At 33.3% G+C, this 18,093-nt stretch overlaps 1 protein-coding gene across 1 annotated transcript; it reads right to left on the bottom strand.

Moving 5' to 3' along the window:
- Positions 1-257: 257 nt before the first annotated feature.
- LOC113703167 (lupeol synthase) lies at positions 258-10,705 on the bottom strand. Its single transcript, XM_027224443.2, has 18 exons — positions 10,262-10,705; positions 9,701-9,889; positions 9,529-9,618; positions 9,207-9,404; positions 8,867-8,951; positions 7,653-7,819; positions 7,368-7,556; positions 7,158-7,271; positions 5,990-6,109; positions 5,780-5,902; positions 5,575-5,673; positions 3,385-3,441; positions 3,203-3,249; positions 2,942-3,085; positions 1,332-1,509; positions 1,060-1,140; positions 778-861; positions 258-563 (listed from the first exon to the last, which is right to left on the bottom strand). Exons 1-18 carry the CDS (start codon positions 10,457-10,459, stop codon positions 453-455), a joined length of 2,274 nt encoding a protein of 757 aa, XP_027080244.1. The 5' UTR covers positions 10,460-10,705; the 3' UTR covers positions 258-452.
- Positions 10,706-18,093: the final 7,388 nt, after the last annotated feature.

An 18,093-nucleotide genomic window follows, 5' to 3' on the forward strand; every position in this document is an offset into this window, starting at 1 on the left:
ATTAGATTAGATGAGGAAGGGAATTTTAAGCATTACAAAAAAGGAAGAAATATGATTATATAATATAGTTTGTATATACACACATGACGTACACACATACATGTATATACATAATTAAATGTCTTTGTCTCTGTGAATAGGATTTGTTTCGAAAAATGGAAGAAAAAGTTTGCAGAATGTGTCAATATGCTATTTCTCAAATTCTTAGTTTGTGTACTGGGATCATTTAAGCATATATACCTTTTGTGCCAAAAGAAACAAAAAAGTGCCATACAGTTTTTCTATAACCAATATATTTCAAGAATCTGAAATTTGTGAATACAGTTAATAAATCAAAAAGTGCTGACAATTTTGCAGAGACGCTCACTTCATTGAAAATATTGTACATATTTGCTCATATTTGGCTTTGGATAATTGTAGCATCCAATTTCTTTACTTGTAGGTGTGGTAAGTTACAGACATAGAACACGTCGACGAAACTCACCAAGTGCCCAGATTGGGAATATATTTCGATATGTTGCATAGTGCATAGTGCAATTCTTGAAAAAGATACCTGTGGTTTCCTGTAAAAAGAAAAATTGAAGATGAGAAAGTTGTCATGATTGCACATAATATCCAACGATAAATTGAAAATCAGAACAATACAATGAATATATTAGTTTTGCCCTTAGAGTTTTCATCATTGTCAGATTCAAGATTCAAATCTTGTGCCTAATAGTTGGGGTAGGAAGATTATGGGATGGGGTAGAAAGAGCATAAAATATCTATACAGTATACCTGTTGGGGAAAGTCTCCATCTTCCATCTGCGAATTTATTAGCAATCGTATTCCGCGATGTATGGGAGTTGGATCAAGCTCTACCTGATATCGGTAGGAATTTTTAGGAGGAATCCGTGAAGCATTGTACAAATATTTAATTTATTTTCATTATCTTTAAGAAATTGAGATTCTTAATGTTTTTCTCTACTTTGTTGCTTTCAACAATTTATCCATTTGACTCGAGCATTTTATTTATTGCTAAATCTGAGTCTCTCTCATGCTTCTGATAATCAGACTAACCTGCCCAGCAGCAATCAAAGATAACAAAGTCCATGAAGTTTGCACCAAATTTGACCGGTCTCCATCTTGATTTGTGTACTCCTAGTGCAACCAAAAAAGGAAAAAAAAATGAAAGAATGAACAAATTAAGGAAAAAATTTAAAAAAAAATGTAAACAAGGGACTATAAGTTGATGCCACATATGTATATATATGAGTGTATATTTCTGGACTGAATATTAGTTCAAAGGATGAAATTATTGGAATTAGAAGGGAAGTTAAAAATTTGTAAACCTCATTTGAGCATGAAAGATAACTCTCGCCCCATCCACCATCAGGCAATTGCTTTGATAGCAAAAATCTACACGCCTTTTGCAGAGTTGTGGAATTTTTATAGTTCTTTCCACAAGCCACCAATCCCTCCACTGCAAACCAGGTTGCATATGTGTAACAAATCCCCCAGCGACCATACCTGTGAAGAGTAGAAACCTTCATGACAAATTTATGTGGATTGTTATTATTTGGATAAATTATGTATGTTCTTGAAACTTTTCTTGAAGGTTCTATGTAGTTCTCAAACTATCAAAATGTCTTGCAAGATCATCAAAGGTTGCCAAAAAATAATTATTATTTCAATAATAATAATAATAATAATAACAACAACAATGAGAATAATACTAATAAGGGTTAAAAACAAAAAAGCCCCATGTGATAAGCCTAATACACAGAAAAGCCCCCCATGGTTTCAAAATATACAACACGACCCCTCATGCTTTGAACTAAATTGTAAAGGTGACGGAATCCGTTAAACTTAACGGAAATGACTTATTGGAACCTAAAAAAAATTTTTTATACCTAATTTTTATCAAATATACCTATTCTACCCCTTAACTCTCAATTCTCTCTACTTAAAAAATAAAACAAATGATTTTTTTGAGCTGTCTTTTGTTTAATTATATAAGGGTATTTTGGTCATTTTGACCATTTCCGTTAAGTTTAACGGATTCCGTCACCTTTACAATTTAGTTCAAAGCATGAAGGGTCGTGTTGTATATTTTGAAACCATGGGGGACTTTTCTGTGTATTAGGCTTATCACAGGGGACTTTTTTGTTTTTAACCCTACTAATAATAATAATAATTTGGTGTCTACGGCAGTATGACACTTGGGATTTTACCCAAAGATAAATCCAACAAACTCAAATTTGTTCTTAAGTTGATAAGGTCTGTGGTGGAGACCGTATGTACTTTAGTAATGCACGTGGCTTAATATGACCACGCTAATAGTTCATAATTAATAGAAGTAAATCCTTAACGGCTGTTATATTGCTACTTATCTTATATTATTATTATTTTTATTTGGTGTTCTAGAGGCACATAATAAACACATCAAAAGGTGTTGGTGCCTGGTGGACAATCTGTTAAAGTTTTAAGCCTTATTCCGTCAAGAAAAAAAAAACTTTATCCTTTTGCAAGAAAAAATAACACTAGTTCAATAACTTATTCTATGCTTTTGGGGCACCAAATAGACAATCCCAATTAATATCTTCCTATCTAGCATTGTAGTGTATCAACTGTTTTTGTGAACGTTTCTATGGTAACTTTTAATGACTTAATGAATCAAATGACCACACTGTTATTTTTCTAAATCTACTTGTATAGTTTCTAAGAAACTTTATGGGCTAAAGTAAAATGACAATCAAAAAATTAAGAAAAAGATGGAGAAAATGCAAAATTTAATGGACAAAAACAGGACTTTCGGTAGACTTTGAGGACTTCTAATCTAAATTCGTGTTATCAATTTCTATTTGGCTGATAAAAACTTGATTAATTGGTTAGAGACTACACTTCAGACTTCAGAGAATAGAAACTAATGAAGTTCAAATTAGGATATAGAAAAGCAGACCATGAACCATCATGCTCTTGTTCATCTTCAATATAAGCTATAGCTTTGCAGATGCAACTCTTTATCTCATCTTCCCTATGTCCAGGATGCAACTTTTGAAAGAGTAACAGAGCTTGAATTGCTGAAGAAGTGCATTCGACATACCTAGCATTGTACTTGTTTCAGTCAAGTAGCTCTTTCGTGAACTAAAATGCTTATTGATATTTGATACCCTCAAAGAGTACGATGGGGAGGGGGGAAGTGAAGGAGGAAAAATCTTACGCTCGCTCGATGATAACATCTTGGAAAAATTCGATAGGGTTGAGCTTCTACATCGAATCATAAAACAGTGAGCATAGTTAGAACAAGTCACAATATTAATCATCTTAGAAAGAATATTTTACCCAAGTACAAAAAAAGGAATTAGCTTGATGACATTGATAGAACTAGTTGTTAAGAGTTACCTCCATCCAACTATATGCTCTCTGTGGCTCCCATGCTTGAAAACCCCCGTTATTACGCTGTTCATAAATTGAGGAAAGAATGAAAAACTGGGAAGAGCAAAGCAAAAAGACTGGGAAACGAAATAAGTATCCGTTTGGATAGAGAGATTTGGGCGGAAATGGGTTCAAAATTGCCACCCAAAATCCACTTGTTTGGATTACTTGACTAGACATTTGGATTTGATACCCACCCCATATGAAAAGGGTTTTTTGCGAAGTTAAACTTTGTGGATTTCAACTATCTCCAAATTAGGTGTCATTTCAAATTTCACTCTCACAGTTTTTTCCTTCAAGGCTTACTTTTTTTTTAGGGTTAATCACATTTTATCCCCCTAAAGAATATCAAATTTCTCAGTTTACCCCCTAACCTTTAATTTTGCTCACTTAACCCCCTTTAGGACAAAATTGCCCTTGCATTATTTTGATTTTTCATTTACCTTGTTTTCCTTTCTTTTATTTTTTTTCTCTTTCTTCTTTATTTAATTCTTCCTCTTTCCCACAAAAATCTTCACCTTAATGATTGAAATTAAAAAAGAGGAATTGTAGAGATCTATCTTCTCCTTAAATGATTAAAAAAATATTCAAATTACTTTCCTAAAATACAATTTTTTTAGCTTTTCAATTCTTTTAATTTTAGGTTTTTCTCTTTCCTTTCTAGTTTCTCATTTTATTCCCAAGAAAATATCTTAAGATGAAATTGTTTTCCTTTCTTTTCTTTCTTTTTCTCTTTCTTCTCTCTTTCATCCTTCCCAATAGAAATTCCATTTCAACATAATAGCAAGACTCGAACTGCCCACATTTTTTCATTTGGCTTTAGTGAACTAATCAAACCAATCGGCACTTTCTCTAACAACTAAGCTCTTGTGGTTTCTGCCACCCATCCCATCTCCTCTATCACCTGCCCGATTCTGCTTTTCCCTTCCTAATATTCTCCCTCTTTTTCTTTTTTTTTTTAATAAAATAAATCTACACTGTTTGTTAGTGCGGGTTGATGAATATGCTAAGACAAAAAATGCTTACAGTCCAAATTTCTTACGCTACACTTACCTAGATTATCCATACTTTTATAAGAATATAGATATAGATAGATAGATAGATAGATATAATTCTATACTTCTTTTTTTTTTGGGTGACATGGAAAGGTGGAGATGCCAATAACATCATAGGCTAACAGAAAGGTCATGGTCTAGGAAGTCATTTCTACCGGGCTATGTATTACATGAAAGGTCATGGTTGAAAGATATTTAACCTTCGCTTCGTCACAAAGAAACTGGACCATATTGTGTAAAATTCGGAGCACATGACAAAGTGAAATTGGTTTAGAAAAATAGGTCCCTCGAGAAACAAATCACCCCAAATATTTTCCAAATAAAAAAACAAATTGCAGTTTTAAGTTCTTATAAACCACTTTCAAAACATAATCCCCTAGATTAATTCTACTTTGCACCCTCTAAGCTCACAGTGATTCTCAAGTTGCAACCTTAAATTTTTTAAATTTCCAAGATGTGTATATATATGTGTGTGTGTGTGTGTGTGTGTGTGTGTGTGGGCGTAGAAAAAGAAAAGCCAATCACTTTCAGTTAGCAGTTTTTCTTAAGAAAATTTTAAGCATTAATGCATGTTTTCTCATTGAGATTTGAGAAGAAAGAATAGCATGACTTATAGATGAATATTTTCACAAAACTCTATTAATAGGACATAAGATTATATAATTTGGAACAAATTAACAACTTAAGGGTATAAAGTGTTCAAAACAAAAATTCCATGTGGCGCTATAGTTCCAATTGGTAGCTTTTAGGATGTGAAGACCGTTCAACATAGAAGCTTCGGATGGAAAGTGAGAATCGTTAAAATCATGACAGGAGCAAACTGAGACTAGTCCCAAGGTTTTAGTAATAAAAAGTAACTTCAATTGATTGTATTGAAACAAGCTGGGCTGAACACATTTCAAACATGGGTTGACCCAGCAATCAACCATGGTTCAGCCGTAATTTTTTTTCCCATTTTTGAGAGCACTAATAAAGGAAAAGTTTGGAGCAAAAATACGAGTTTTTAAGTACCTAATAGGCACAAATAAATGTTTAGTAAATAAAATAGGTTAAAGAAAGGTAGAAGGAGCAGTTTATTCTTCGGACAGTTGATTTTACATACCTGTAAAGACAAAATAATATTCACAGCATCACATAACCGCTCGGTTTCAATTTTGTTCCCCACAAGTTCCGGTGGCATTTGTGCAAAAAGAAGTGCAGCCTATAAAAGTATGGAAGATAAGAGCCTCCTAAAAGATAAATGATGTAATAGTCTCACTTTCGAAAAGCTAAAGAAGAAATCACAGTCACAATGCATATTTATATACCTTTAATCCTTCAGCAGTGCAGTCAGAGGATTGCCAACCATGATCTTGAATTGAAAATGTCCAACAGCCTTTAGAAATGTGCCTATGCATTTTCACGAAATCTCCTGAAGGGTTATCTCGAACCTTTAGGCAGAATAATATGTTGAGTCAGAGGTAGCATAATGTGTTCGGTTCAGATGTCCAATGATTGTCTGATTCTATAGTTTGTACCTGCGATGCTTTTATGAAATCATGTGCTTTCTTAAGCATTGGTCCATACTCTTCAGCCAGATTACTAGATAGAACTGCTTGAATTGACAAAGCTGCTTCCCATGCTTGGCTGCCAAAAGTCTGCAAAATTTGGAACTAATATCAAATCTTGTTTGACAAACCTTTTCTAGATGTCGGGAATGATTTTGAAGATTAGGCAACTCTCTCTAATTGTACCCTGAAGTATTTACTTTATCCGGTTGAATCTATCACTGCCATGTTTTCTAGTTTTCAATGTCCCAAAAGTATTTTGGGTGGCATCCCTCTCTGTGTACAAGAATTATCAAAATATTCTTTTTTCTTTTTTACCCTGTTCTCATTATAAGCAATTGAATAACTAATGCAGCCATTATCCGCCAATGGATGTAATTTAATCTAGTATAAATGCTATAGTACTTTGCAATTAGTAATGATCAGGAACAATAAAAACGGTCAAGTACTAAAACCATTTCAGGACAAGGAATTATAGGGCCACTAAAATCTCCATTGCTGTTATATAAGAATTTCTTGTCTCATAGCTGCTTCCTTACCCGTATATAGGTGGCAAACAGATCCATTTAACTAAATTTACCCATATTAGCCCATAAATAGATGGATATGGAAATCTTAAATTTTTACATATGGGTATAAATGGGTTACCCAATAATACCTATTTAAATGGATGTTATTGGGTAACCCATCAAACCCATTTAGAATTGTCTTCTCCCAAGTCTCCTCTCTTCCCCCATCCTTTTTTTTTTTCAAATTCTTCATTTTATCATGATGTTAACTACTTTTGTTTCATTATTATTATTATTTGTTGGTTTGTCTTATCATTTTATTTTCTCATACTTTGTTAACTTACTCATTTTTTAGTATTATCAATTTATGATAAATTTTAGCCTCTTTTCCTACCTTTTCAAAATGAAATTTTAAATTTACACACGAAAATATGCTACGGATTCAAAGTTTTTGGATTAAGTTTTTATGTTAACTTTCATAAAACTTAGTTCAAATTTTTATATTCTTATTGTTCAATTATTAAATAGTTTGTAATTTTGCGACATAGAGCACGGATGAAACAAAAATTGGTAATTAGGCTTATTGAGCATTATAAGTAAATATTTAAAACTAATAATTATAAATTGACCTGCAATTTCAAGCCGTCCTCTGCTACCCAAAAGTAATCAGGCAGACGAGCAAGATGGCGCTTGAATGCTTCTGAATGTGGATCTTCTACCCAACAAGCTAGCAGGCAAAGCACCTGCATTGATGTATTCAAATTTCTTTTGGCATCACAAATTTGTTCATCGCTCATTTATCCTTGACTCAGCTTGATGTTTTAGTTAACAAGAAATACCTTTTCTACGACTCCAATGCAAATGTATCTACTGTTCTCATCCTCGTAATGCACGTGTTCCATTGTCTTCTCTAAAGCCTTCTCTCTTAATGCAGAAAATGGCCATCGTGCCATAATAGGTTCAGCAAAATGATAGAGAAATCCCCATAGCATATCTTGTGCCAAAGGGTGTGGAAAGTACAAATCCTCCTGACATGAAACAATAAACCGAGAAATTCTTCATTTTATTGCCAATATTCCCACATTTTCATTTGCATGAACAAATATTTAGCCAGTTGTGCTGACCATTGCACAGGTATTTCGACTGTTCTTCCAATCTACTTGGTGATAGGGTTGGACGTACAACTCATTTCTCAGAGACTGTATTAGTCCTGTTATACTCCCAACAAATCTCTTCCCGTACAAGTATGACATGGGCATGTAAACCAAGCGACAATAACACATCATTTGCGCTGCATGAATAACCAAAAACTTGACCGCAGATTAGTTGAAAAGTAGTAGATGAACAGAACCTTACAGCAACATCTAAAAATTGACTATTCAAGATATTAGCCATCCTGCTAGAATTAACTTACAATTAATCACTAGAGGAGTAAAGGGTCTTATTGATTTGTAGGGATATTTTATACTCCATACCTCATAAATTAATTCTGGTTTTTGTGGTACCTAACTTCTTAAAAATATATATTACTAAGATTTTGTACGCGTAATAGGATAAGGTATGATACTATAAAGAATTATAAAAGATATATTGACTTTTGTGACATACTGAGCATTGCAGATTTATAACATGTAAAGTGCAACAACATCAGTGAGAACAATTATTTTGCCTTATCCAGTGCTTTTAAATTCGTTCCGATCTGTAGTCGGGAAAAATAATCATTTTCTAAGTCCATCTGACCCATTCGTTCGTATAGAGAAACTGTTGATTCAACTGGCTTAAACAAGAATTGAGTAGTTCCAACTAAATTTTAAAAAAAAATTGAACAGTTATTGATCTGATGAAATTCGGTAAGAATTGGCTTTGACCAGGAAAAATTGGAAAAATTTTCTCCTAGTTTTTTCAATATTTTTGAGAAATCTTTTTGTCGTTGTATTTGTTTCTGCATATTATTAGTTATTTTACAATTAACATATTTATAACATTATTTAATTATTGACCACCGGATTAATTGGTTGAACCCATTATTGAACCGTATAATTTGAACTAGGTCAAATTTCCATTCTTTCCTAGTTCTAAAACATGGAGTCATAGATCCTATAGCATTGAGAAGGCTAGAAAACCAAAGCTACTCCCATTGCAGATGAATCAAGACTACACTTTTTTTGTGATAATGAGGAGCCATGCCTAACACCAGAAATGAAGGAGACAGCAAGTTGGAAAAATAAATATTTCTCAGTTTAACAAGAATCCAACGACCATGAAAAACATCTGAGCCATAGATCGATGAATAAAGTTAGAAGTCTTTTTTTTTATATGTATACTGTTATGTAAGGACCTGGATGAATTGGGAAGAATTTGGGGAGCAGCCAGAACTCCGGAGGTAGTGGGTTGCAGCCTGCCCAGTCATGCACTCCAAGAACCTGTGTTTAAGAAAATGTCTTACTCAGGTTTTCCTGCAAGATCTACTTTTCTGTATTTTGCTCGTCTGGAAAACGATGACATTCAAGAAAACCAATAAACATAAATTGACAACCGCAAGTATGTACATAAACAACGTACATACAAGTATTTGCAAATTACCTTACTACGTCTACGTAGTCCCATGTAAATATACAAATTTGTTTTGAGTGAAGGAAATTAAGGTATAGTAAGGTTAAAGGTTGTGGTGACCATACACTTAACCAAAACTTTCCCCATGAGGGTATTCCAACAGCTCCACCATGATCTAGAATCCATCGGCGCCCTCTGGCCATGGCCCTGTCCTCCCCATCTTCAGGTCCTTCTCCTAGCAACCGCAGTCCGATGTAGCACAGGGCTGAACCAAACATAGTGCTGTGCCCCTCTATGTGTAGTCCCCAGCCTCCATCTTCATTCTATAGATTAAAGATAATAATAATGATAATAAATAAAGAAATTGGCTGTCAGATAGATAAATGTGCCATGCTTTCTCAAGTACGAAAAATTGCTTGAGATTTCATGATCAAGATCTTTCAACACCTGATGGTTGTACGTGTAACGGATAATCTCCTTTTGGTGCTCCGATGATAAAATTGTATCGAGTGTTTTGGTTATATACAAGGCCATAACCTGTTCAAAGGGTAACGCATTTCAATTTGTCATTAGCTTGCTTGATATTGGTAACTTGTATCAAATCCCTAAATAGCCATACTAATGTAGGTGTGAAGAACAAAGGGCCGGCATTCTCATCAGGCCAGAATCCATCGCGGGCCTGAATAGTTGAGTAGAAGCTTATTCCTCTCCTCAATGTAGTAATCACAGCCTCTTGCGTTACATCCTCTGTTTCTTTAACCTTTACTGCCGGTGGAATTGGAGTATAATGTGAGCTCTCCTTTGTTAACTGCACTAAAATTTGACATATTAGCACATGCTATGAGAAGAGGATAGGACTTTCAACTAATTGCCGTAGGCAAAGTGCCAATGACAAGTGCTACTCCGCCATTGTATCAGACCAGGGCAGGTAGGGTCAGGATTTCCTACAGTTATAATTGTAAGAGACCAGGTCGAGTACCGTACCGATTTTCATACAATTGTAAAGTTGTACTTCATACAGAATTTGGTATGCGCTCAAAAAACTTTGTTATAGGCATAAATGTTATTCGTGTATACCAATCCAATGTATTAATACAATCGTATATGCTAGTGTACACTAAATCTTGAAATTAAACAACCAACCGCACACAATCATACCTTCCCCAGTCCCATTTTTTACCTGCATCCGCATTAAGAGGTCGGAACTTTGCTTCCTGTGAAACCTATTCAGTTTGAATTCTTCACGTACTTTTTCAATTTGTGCTTGTTCATCGACTGTTCCAGCCTGATCATCGAACTCCCAGTGTTGTCTTCCATAATGACCGTTGGTAGTTTCCAACCATGGTCCACCCCCTTCACTAATCTTCAATTTCCACATAATGGAAGCTTAAAAAGGCCGATGTTAATAAACTGGATTGTTGGAAGGAAAACCAAAGAATTTTTGGAGCTAGCAATAGTTAGAATTCAAAACTAAGCATGTTTTGCAATGGTTTGCTGATGCATAACCAAACGAAGGGGTAGATTGGATATATAAGATGAACTGAGAAAGAGGATATAAACCTCTTGATTTAGGTTTTGTAAAATGGAACTTTTGGGACTTCTATACTGCAGTATATTAAACCTTAGAGCTTATCTATGGCGCAGCTAATCATATAAAAGAACTTGCATGCACATAGAATGCTAAGATGCATTCATGGTGGAAAGACGCTGCAAGTTGATGGAATTACACTTTACCTCATATAATTTAGCATTTTTCTGTATACCCTCATATAATTTTAAACGTTTTACATAACCCCCTCAATGTTTAAACTAAAGTGTTAATTTGAATATACTTATCATCTGTAATGGAGCAAACTAAAACAATAAAAGCATCCCAATGTCATGATAGATATTATTTGTTAACCACAGGGAGTTTTGAATAAATTTCGAAAATCACAAAGGAGTAATGTGAACAAGCGCGAAACTATAGGGGGATATAATTTTAATCCATACTGCATTTATTTTATGTTATGTATTTTAGTTAATTTAGTTTTTGTATGAGGTTAATCTTGATATTTTAGTTGTTTTCCTTACAAAGGACAATTTCCACCACTTTAACACTTTAGTCCAAACTATAAAGAAGTTAATTGTATATAACTTTAAAATTATAGTAGAAGTATTTGGAAGCACTAAAGTAGTGGAGAGTAAATTAATTTACGCTCTATAAAATATAATGTATACTAAAAAAAAGAATAGAATATGACAAGCTGGTACATTTAGGGAAGTTGCTGAATGTCATCTACGTATCTAAGAAATGACAACCCAATTTACTTGTAAGTTGAAACAACTAGAAAGCGTGAGACCTCTTAATTCTTGAAGTTCATAGTTGTGCTTGAGTAATTTATGACTCAACAGATCTTCCAGCTGTGAGATTGGAGTTTGAACTTTGTGGATACATTCGATCATCAACTACTGCGAATTTGGTAAAATATTATTGTACGCTGTGTTTCTTCACGCTTCATTAACTACTTTAGGATACTGTCCAATGCACTTAGATGTGATTCGTTATTCTTAACATGGCAATAACTCGTTGTATAGAGATAAAACTACTTACCCAAAAAGAATTTTCTACTTCTCCAGAAGAAAGATAAATATTAATGAAGATCACAATGGTCAGTTGATTGATTATTTATAATTACTCAAATACTTTATTTTTGTGTACATTTTATTTAATGCTTACTCTAATTTATTTCTCGTTTTGCTTGTATAATTCTTCTAGGCAACCGCACAAGTGGTGGAAGTGTCATCAATTTCGCGTTACGGAACCATTAATCGCTCACTCTGTTTCCGCATGCTCCCGTTTGAGTTGCCCAGCCAATATACTTTGCTGATTAAGCGAACTTGCCGGCTCTGTCATAGTCTTGTTTTGCTCCTACAATTCTTCTTTTACTTCGTTAGTGCTACTTTCAAAATTTCAGGGGAGGGGAGTGTAATTGTTAGAAATTTTAGAGGAGGTTTCTGCAATTATTCTTTTATTAAAATCAGTTTCTTCACAACTTACTTAGCAAAGGGAAAAAAATGGAAGTCCAAAAATTAAAAAATAATGCCTTGAAATATGCCCTAAATTTTGTTGCCAAAAACTATCTTAAAATTTTTTACTTAGCAAGTAGTCCTGATATTTGATTTCTTTTGTCATTTAATTTGTTTTGTAAATCAAATAAGGGTAATATAGAATATTTATTATACTTTTTGTACTTATATCACTATTTGTAGTGTTTCAAATCTTAAGGGAGGTGACTGCCATTGTTACAAACCTCAGGGAGGTTTCTAAAATTATGCCACTTTTGTAGGCAACCGAACAAGTGCTGAAAGTGTCATTAACTTCCTACTGCGGAGCCATTAATTGTTCACTCGTTTCCCCATAATCCCGATGGATTTGCCCAGCTGATCTCCTTTGCTGATTAAACAAACTTACCCCTTCTGCCAGAACCTTATCGTTTGGGAATGCCCAATAAATACGTGTTGTCAGCATAATCTTCATGAGGAATTATTTTGCCAGAAGCGCCTTGAGCCGGTAGGCAGCGAAAATGGACGCCAAGGTGTGTAAAGTGCAAAAGGACAAAACGGAATGTCAGTTTGGTGGGTGACATGGCGCCAGGTGGATTGGTCGATTTTCAACCCATTAATGGGTTTCCATAATAATTCGCCAACTATAATAAACGATTGTCCGACTGTCCGTTACAGAAACATTTTCGCGTAAGTGTAATCAATACATGTAACATCATCAGCGGTAAGTGTTACTCCTTTAACTTAAGCGGACTAATTGATACCGTAAGACATCCGCAAGATAAATATTTTAGCCAAGATATGACAGCTTTGAGTTTTTTTTTTACCAAAATAGCACTCTTTCTAAAAATTTTGAATTTTTCAAATGGATATCCAAAGTTAACACACCTAGTATTCACTCAATCTATTATATATATATATATATATGCACACGCGTATTATCAATTATTATCTTTCATTGTATTTATTTATTTTTTCTAATTATTCTTATATTTTCAAATATATAACATCTAAAATTTATTTTAACTAGTGCCATGGGACACCTGTTAGACAAACCGTTCTAAAGTATCCTTATACTATATAAGAATCAATTATGGTCAAAGGGGGTTTAAATTTCAACCGCATGGATAGAGGGTTTTGGGAATGTGAAATGTTGTGTAGTTTTTTAAAATTTTTTGTACAATTGAGAGCAACATGTGTTTAGATATATTTACTGAAATGTCCTTATTTTGGTACATTTAAAATTTGGATTTATGGAGACATCTGGGTATTTTTGGACTATGAAATTATTTTGCAACCGTTTTATATCGAGTACAAATTGTATAAGTTTATGTGTTGGTATAATTACTGAAATGGTGTTATACACATATTTAATTGAAGTGTGATTTTTGTTGTGTAATTAATACAAAAACATATTAATACGTTGTGCAATTAACAGGTTGCTATAACTAGTCGTGGGAGGATATTTCTTTGTCTGAAACAACTTATGTATGTTCTTGGGCGATTTTCAACTGACATCTGTAGGAATCTTTTGGGAATGATAAACTTGTAAAAGTATTGATAAAATAAAGTGTACAAGTACGTACTGCAATTAGAATATACTATTATTAGGTTTGTCATATTTGATGACTATTTCCTTTTAAAATGTATTATTATTTGTTCAATAAAAAATTCTCTCTAATCACAGGCACCAAATACTCGCGCAATGCGCAGGCGGCACTCCCCTAGGTCATTGTTGTTTTGGACTTTTCTCTTTAATTTTAAAGTTTCCGTTTCTCTTTTTTCTTTGTGTGGTAACTGGTACAGTAGTTCTTTTTTTTTTGTTTTTTATTTATCCTATGAGATATTTGTTAGCCAAAGAAAATTCAAAAAGTCAATAATTATTTTGCATGGCAAATACATTCACTTGCTTATCGATCACCACTTAGATGATGATATATCATATATGATCTCTTACCCAGACTCTCAAGACAAGAAAAAGCACTTGTTTCATGAGAACTTCCAAAAGTTTGAAGTGAAGTCTTAAGCATTTGAGTATTTGTTGCCACACCCGAAAATGACACAGCCTGGCAAGTCCAAACGCTAAAACGAAAGGAAAGAGAAAAAATATCCAATGTCATGGTACCCCATCATAGAGATATAATAATTATTAATAGGAAGCCAAGATGTTACAACATACGAATGAATTGAAGCTGGTGTAATAAAGTTAAAGAATACAAGTAAAGAAAACTATTGTCCGTCCGTTAAGAAACCTCTGTGTATCCTGTTTGCTTGTCGAACATGTTGGTTGCCGCGCTACATTAATTTTGACTCGTATGTCCATACCTGCATGTAAAAGTCTTGTGGTGGAGTCTGCAACTCTTAAGTTGAAATCTGAAGAGCTGTCGGCGGGGGTGGTGGCCAGTGGTAATAGTTAGTACTCCTTCAATTATTTGCCAGTATTTTTTAAGTAAATTGATGTTCGCACTTCATTTTAGTTTCTTGCATTCTAATTTATCCACTAAATATACAATCTTCGAAAAGTGCTAGAGGCTAATTGGAAAGTCTATTGCTATTTCGTTGTATGGTCATGAAAATTGCAACTTCATACTATCAATTCAAAAGAAAATCATAGAACTTGGTCGTGAGGTGGTAATTGTATATAGGTAGTAGTTTTTTCAGATCATCGAATGACATGAAGAAACTTGACTCCAAGGGATAGATGCTCAATCTTATTGAACCTTTTTGGAGTGCAGAAATATTTTTACCACTTTGGTTCTAGCCGTTCCGTGCAGTCGATGAAAGGGAAGAGCAATTTATGGTTACGAAATTTAGGGCACTCCCCTAATGTGATTCACTTTCAAATTTTATTTTCATAATGATATTATTGTTACCACCTTGTTATCCTGATTGCCATGTACGATAATAAGAAAGAAAAGTTTTAGTGTAATCTATAGTTTTCAACATAAACTAAAAATTTAATTTTTTTTTTATTATAGAGGCACAAGAAGATTGCATAACTTTGGTAATTTCCTTATAATTATTTAAAATATAATCTACCATTATTGACTTTTTTCTATTATTGGTCTTTGCATTTTTTTTTTTGGAATGTATCAATCGCATATATTTTTTCAAAAATTAAATTTAAAAAACACAAAAATTTCAACGAAAATTGCACTGAAAACTAAGCAATAACAGGAAAAAAGTTACAAAAACTTCAAGGCTATCATATTTATTTATGTTACCTTTCCTACTCCTTGAAAAGAACTTTTACAAAAAGTAATCAAGCTGAAATTTTCAATTTTTCATTTGCAAACTAAAAACTACCAAATTATTATATAAGTAATCAACAAGTATAAAAGGCAAATGGCATCCTACTATTGGAAAAAAAAAGTCATGATGTAAAGGAAAAAATGACAAAAATAAGCTTTTTATTAAACTTTAAAAATGCAATAAAGTTCTCACCATCCATATCTTATGCAAAGAACTAAAAAACAAGATATTCTGAACCAAAAAAACTTAGTCATAGTATAATTACAATAAATTTGCAATTGAAAAATCTCTCATAATTGTTGTCAATTGCAAACAAATTTGAAATATTTGAACCAACACTCTTGAAACTTCCAAAAGTATTAGCAAAGAGGGAATGAATACAAGAATTTCATTAGGCAATCCATTGATCCTTTGTTCAGGCAATTCAAAAAAACTAAGTTCAAGTGTTTCATTTATCCTATCCCCAAAATGGTAAGCTCTATTTGAACACTACAAATCACATATGGGGAGTGAGGAAAACAAAAAGGTGTCACAAGTAAAATAATAGAAAACTAAAATTCAAAAAACGTGTTTGGATGCATTATTCTTAAATTGCAGGCTTAAAGCTTAGAGATATGATATCATCACAAGGAAAAAAAAAAGATATGGCAACTCGAACCTTCCTACTTAACCAAAAGTAAAAAGACAGCCAAATTACCTCCACAAAATTTGGAACATTAGAATGCAAAGACATGGACCATTTTTTTTTATTTTCCTTCCCTAGTTCCAAACGAATATTTTCCTGCATTGTACATAATGTTTTATCTTTATATTTTTTTTGCTGCAACTCTTAATGATTTGCACAATTTCCTAACTAATCAGGAACCAGAATTTCAGAATATGAAAGAAAATCAAGCTGGAATTAGTTACCGGTTTCTAAAAACAAGTTTCAGATAAGTTGGCAATCATTCAAATAGTTGATAGAACAAATAAAATTAACAAAAAGTTATGCTTAATGAGAACCAAGAAGACAAATAAGCATACGGCTCTTCCTTATCTCTAAGTAGAGTAGGATGACTTAAGAAAACACTGTCATTGTATAACTATAATAAATTTCCAAGACAGAAGAAAAATTTTCAAAGACAGATAGGTGATCCAATTGCAAGTAGAGTTGAAAGATTTGAACCAGTGCTCTACACTTCAAGCTTCACCAATTAAAAGTAACAACTTCTCACCATTTTTCTTTACCATTCATGGATAAGAAAATCCAAGAAAAAATAATTGATTGTTTGCCTAATTTGCAAGGCCATCACAGACACATTAAAAAAATTAATGCATTATTAGATAGGGTTGTAGATTGTCGACAAGAAATTAATGCATCAACTATTCTACTTATTACCTGTTCCATATTGATGACCTCTGGAGCTGGTGCCACTTCACATGACATGGACTCTTCACCAATTTCTTCCCATTCTGCCTCATCTTCATAGTTTAACACATCATTATTAATATTAGTACCATCCAAAAGAAAATTATGTGGTTCTGCTGAGCCAATTTCTTCAACGATACATGTATAATTAACTTCAAATGAAATATCACCCGTCATATGTTGTACTTGTTCTATTCTTGCCTTCGTGGGCTATTGTTGTTTCAAAATACTTCTTCTAATTTGATTATGTGATGAAACAACTCCCCCGCTAGCCGCTGATCTTTAGGTCTCAAGAATATGTTACAATATGTTTGAATGTCTTCTACTGATAAATTTTTTTGTGTGAGTTTTTCTGTAAAAGAGCCGCTGCAAAAACCTTGCTAATCATTAGTGATAGAAGTTGTTTCCAAATTAAATTCCAAACAACGAACGCCAGGTTGTTTTGCCGCATCGAGAACTATACTCAAAATATCTTGATCTTCAATAGGTGATGTTATATAATAATCCTTATAGTTACTTGGATACTTACGAATAATTTTGATCTTAAGTTGATGTTTTTAGTAGCCAGTGATAACAATAGCTTGTCCATGAGTTCATGGTATTTTATCTGATAACTTATTTGAATGGCTTTAGGAGCAGCACCGTTGTAACTAAGGCCATGTATATCTGTTGTCATCCTACCATTCCAATAATAGAAATATAGTAACATTTCCACTAGCCATTGCTACAAAATTCAGCAACACTATCAACAAAAAATTAAAAAAAAATCATTAATTAAGTAAATATTGTCATACTATCTAATACAAGAATTACCCGTATTTGTCAATAATTAGCAAGGTCATCTTTTACATGTTATTTATAATATCACCGGGTACAACAACTACTAGTAGATTAAATCGAAACCGAGACTAGTAAAGTTATCTCTATATTGGTACCCTACTCTCACTGGCCCATAGTTTTCCTACCCACGTAACAAGAAGGGAACTAAATCGATAACCAATATTAATGATTTCTTTTACTCTAAAATTGATTCACTAACTTTTAATTTTCAAATTGCCAGAATAGTGTTAGAGCAAAAATGCTAAGGTCTGTTTGAATTGTAATTTTTTTTAAAGCGTTTGAACTGTAATTTCTTATAAATTGTTCTTTACTTTTCGAGACCGACTTTACAATAAATCCAAATCCAAACAACTAAAAAGCGAGAGTTTCCTTAGGAATAGGGCCAATTTCTTGGAACAATGGAAATTTTAAAAAAAATATTTTGCCCAAATGAGACCAATTGGAAGTGCTTTCCAAAACTATACCCG

Source organism: Coffea arabica, chromosome 8e (assembly GCF_036785885.1).
Source record: "Coffea arabica cultivar ET-39 chromosome 8e, Coffea Arabica ET-39 HiFi, whole genome shotgun sequence".
Taxonomy (NCBI): Eukaryota; Viridiplantae; Streptophyta; class Magnoliopsida; order Gentianales; family Rubiaceae; genus Coffea; species Coffea arabica.

Excerpts from the sequence above, each read along its gene's own strand:
- LOC113703167 (XM_027224443.2), bottom strand. The coding sequence starts at position 10,459 with ATGTGGAAATTGAAGATTAGTGAAGGGGGTGGACCATGGTTGGAAACT. Across the intron at positions 9,619-9,700 it reads TGTTCTTCACACCTACATTA|GTTATGGCCTTGTATATAAC; the intron begins GTATGGCTATTT and ends CCCTTTGAACAG. Across the intron at positions 3,086-3,202 it reads GATGTTATCATCGAGCGAGC|GTATGTCGAATGCACTTCTT; the intron begins GTAAGATTTTTC and ends GTACAATGCTAG.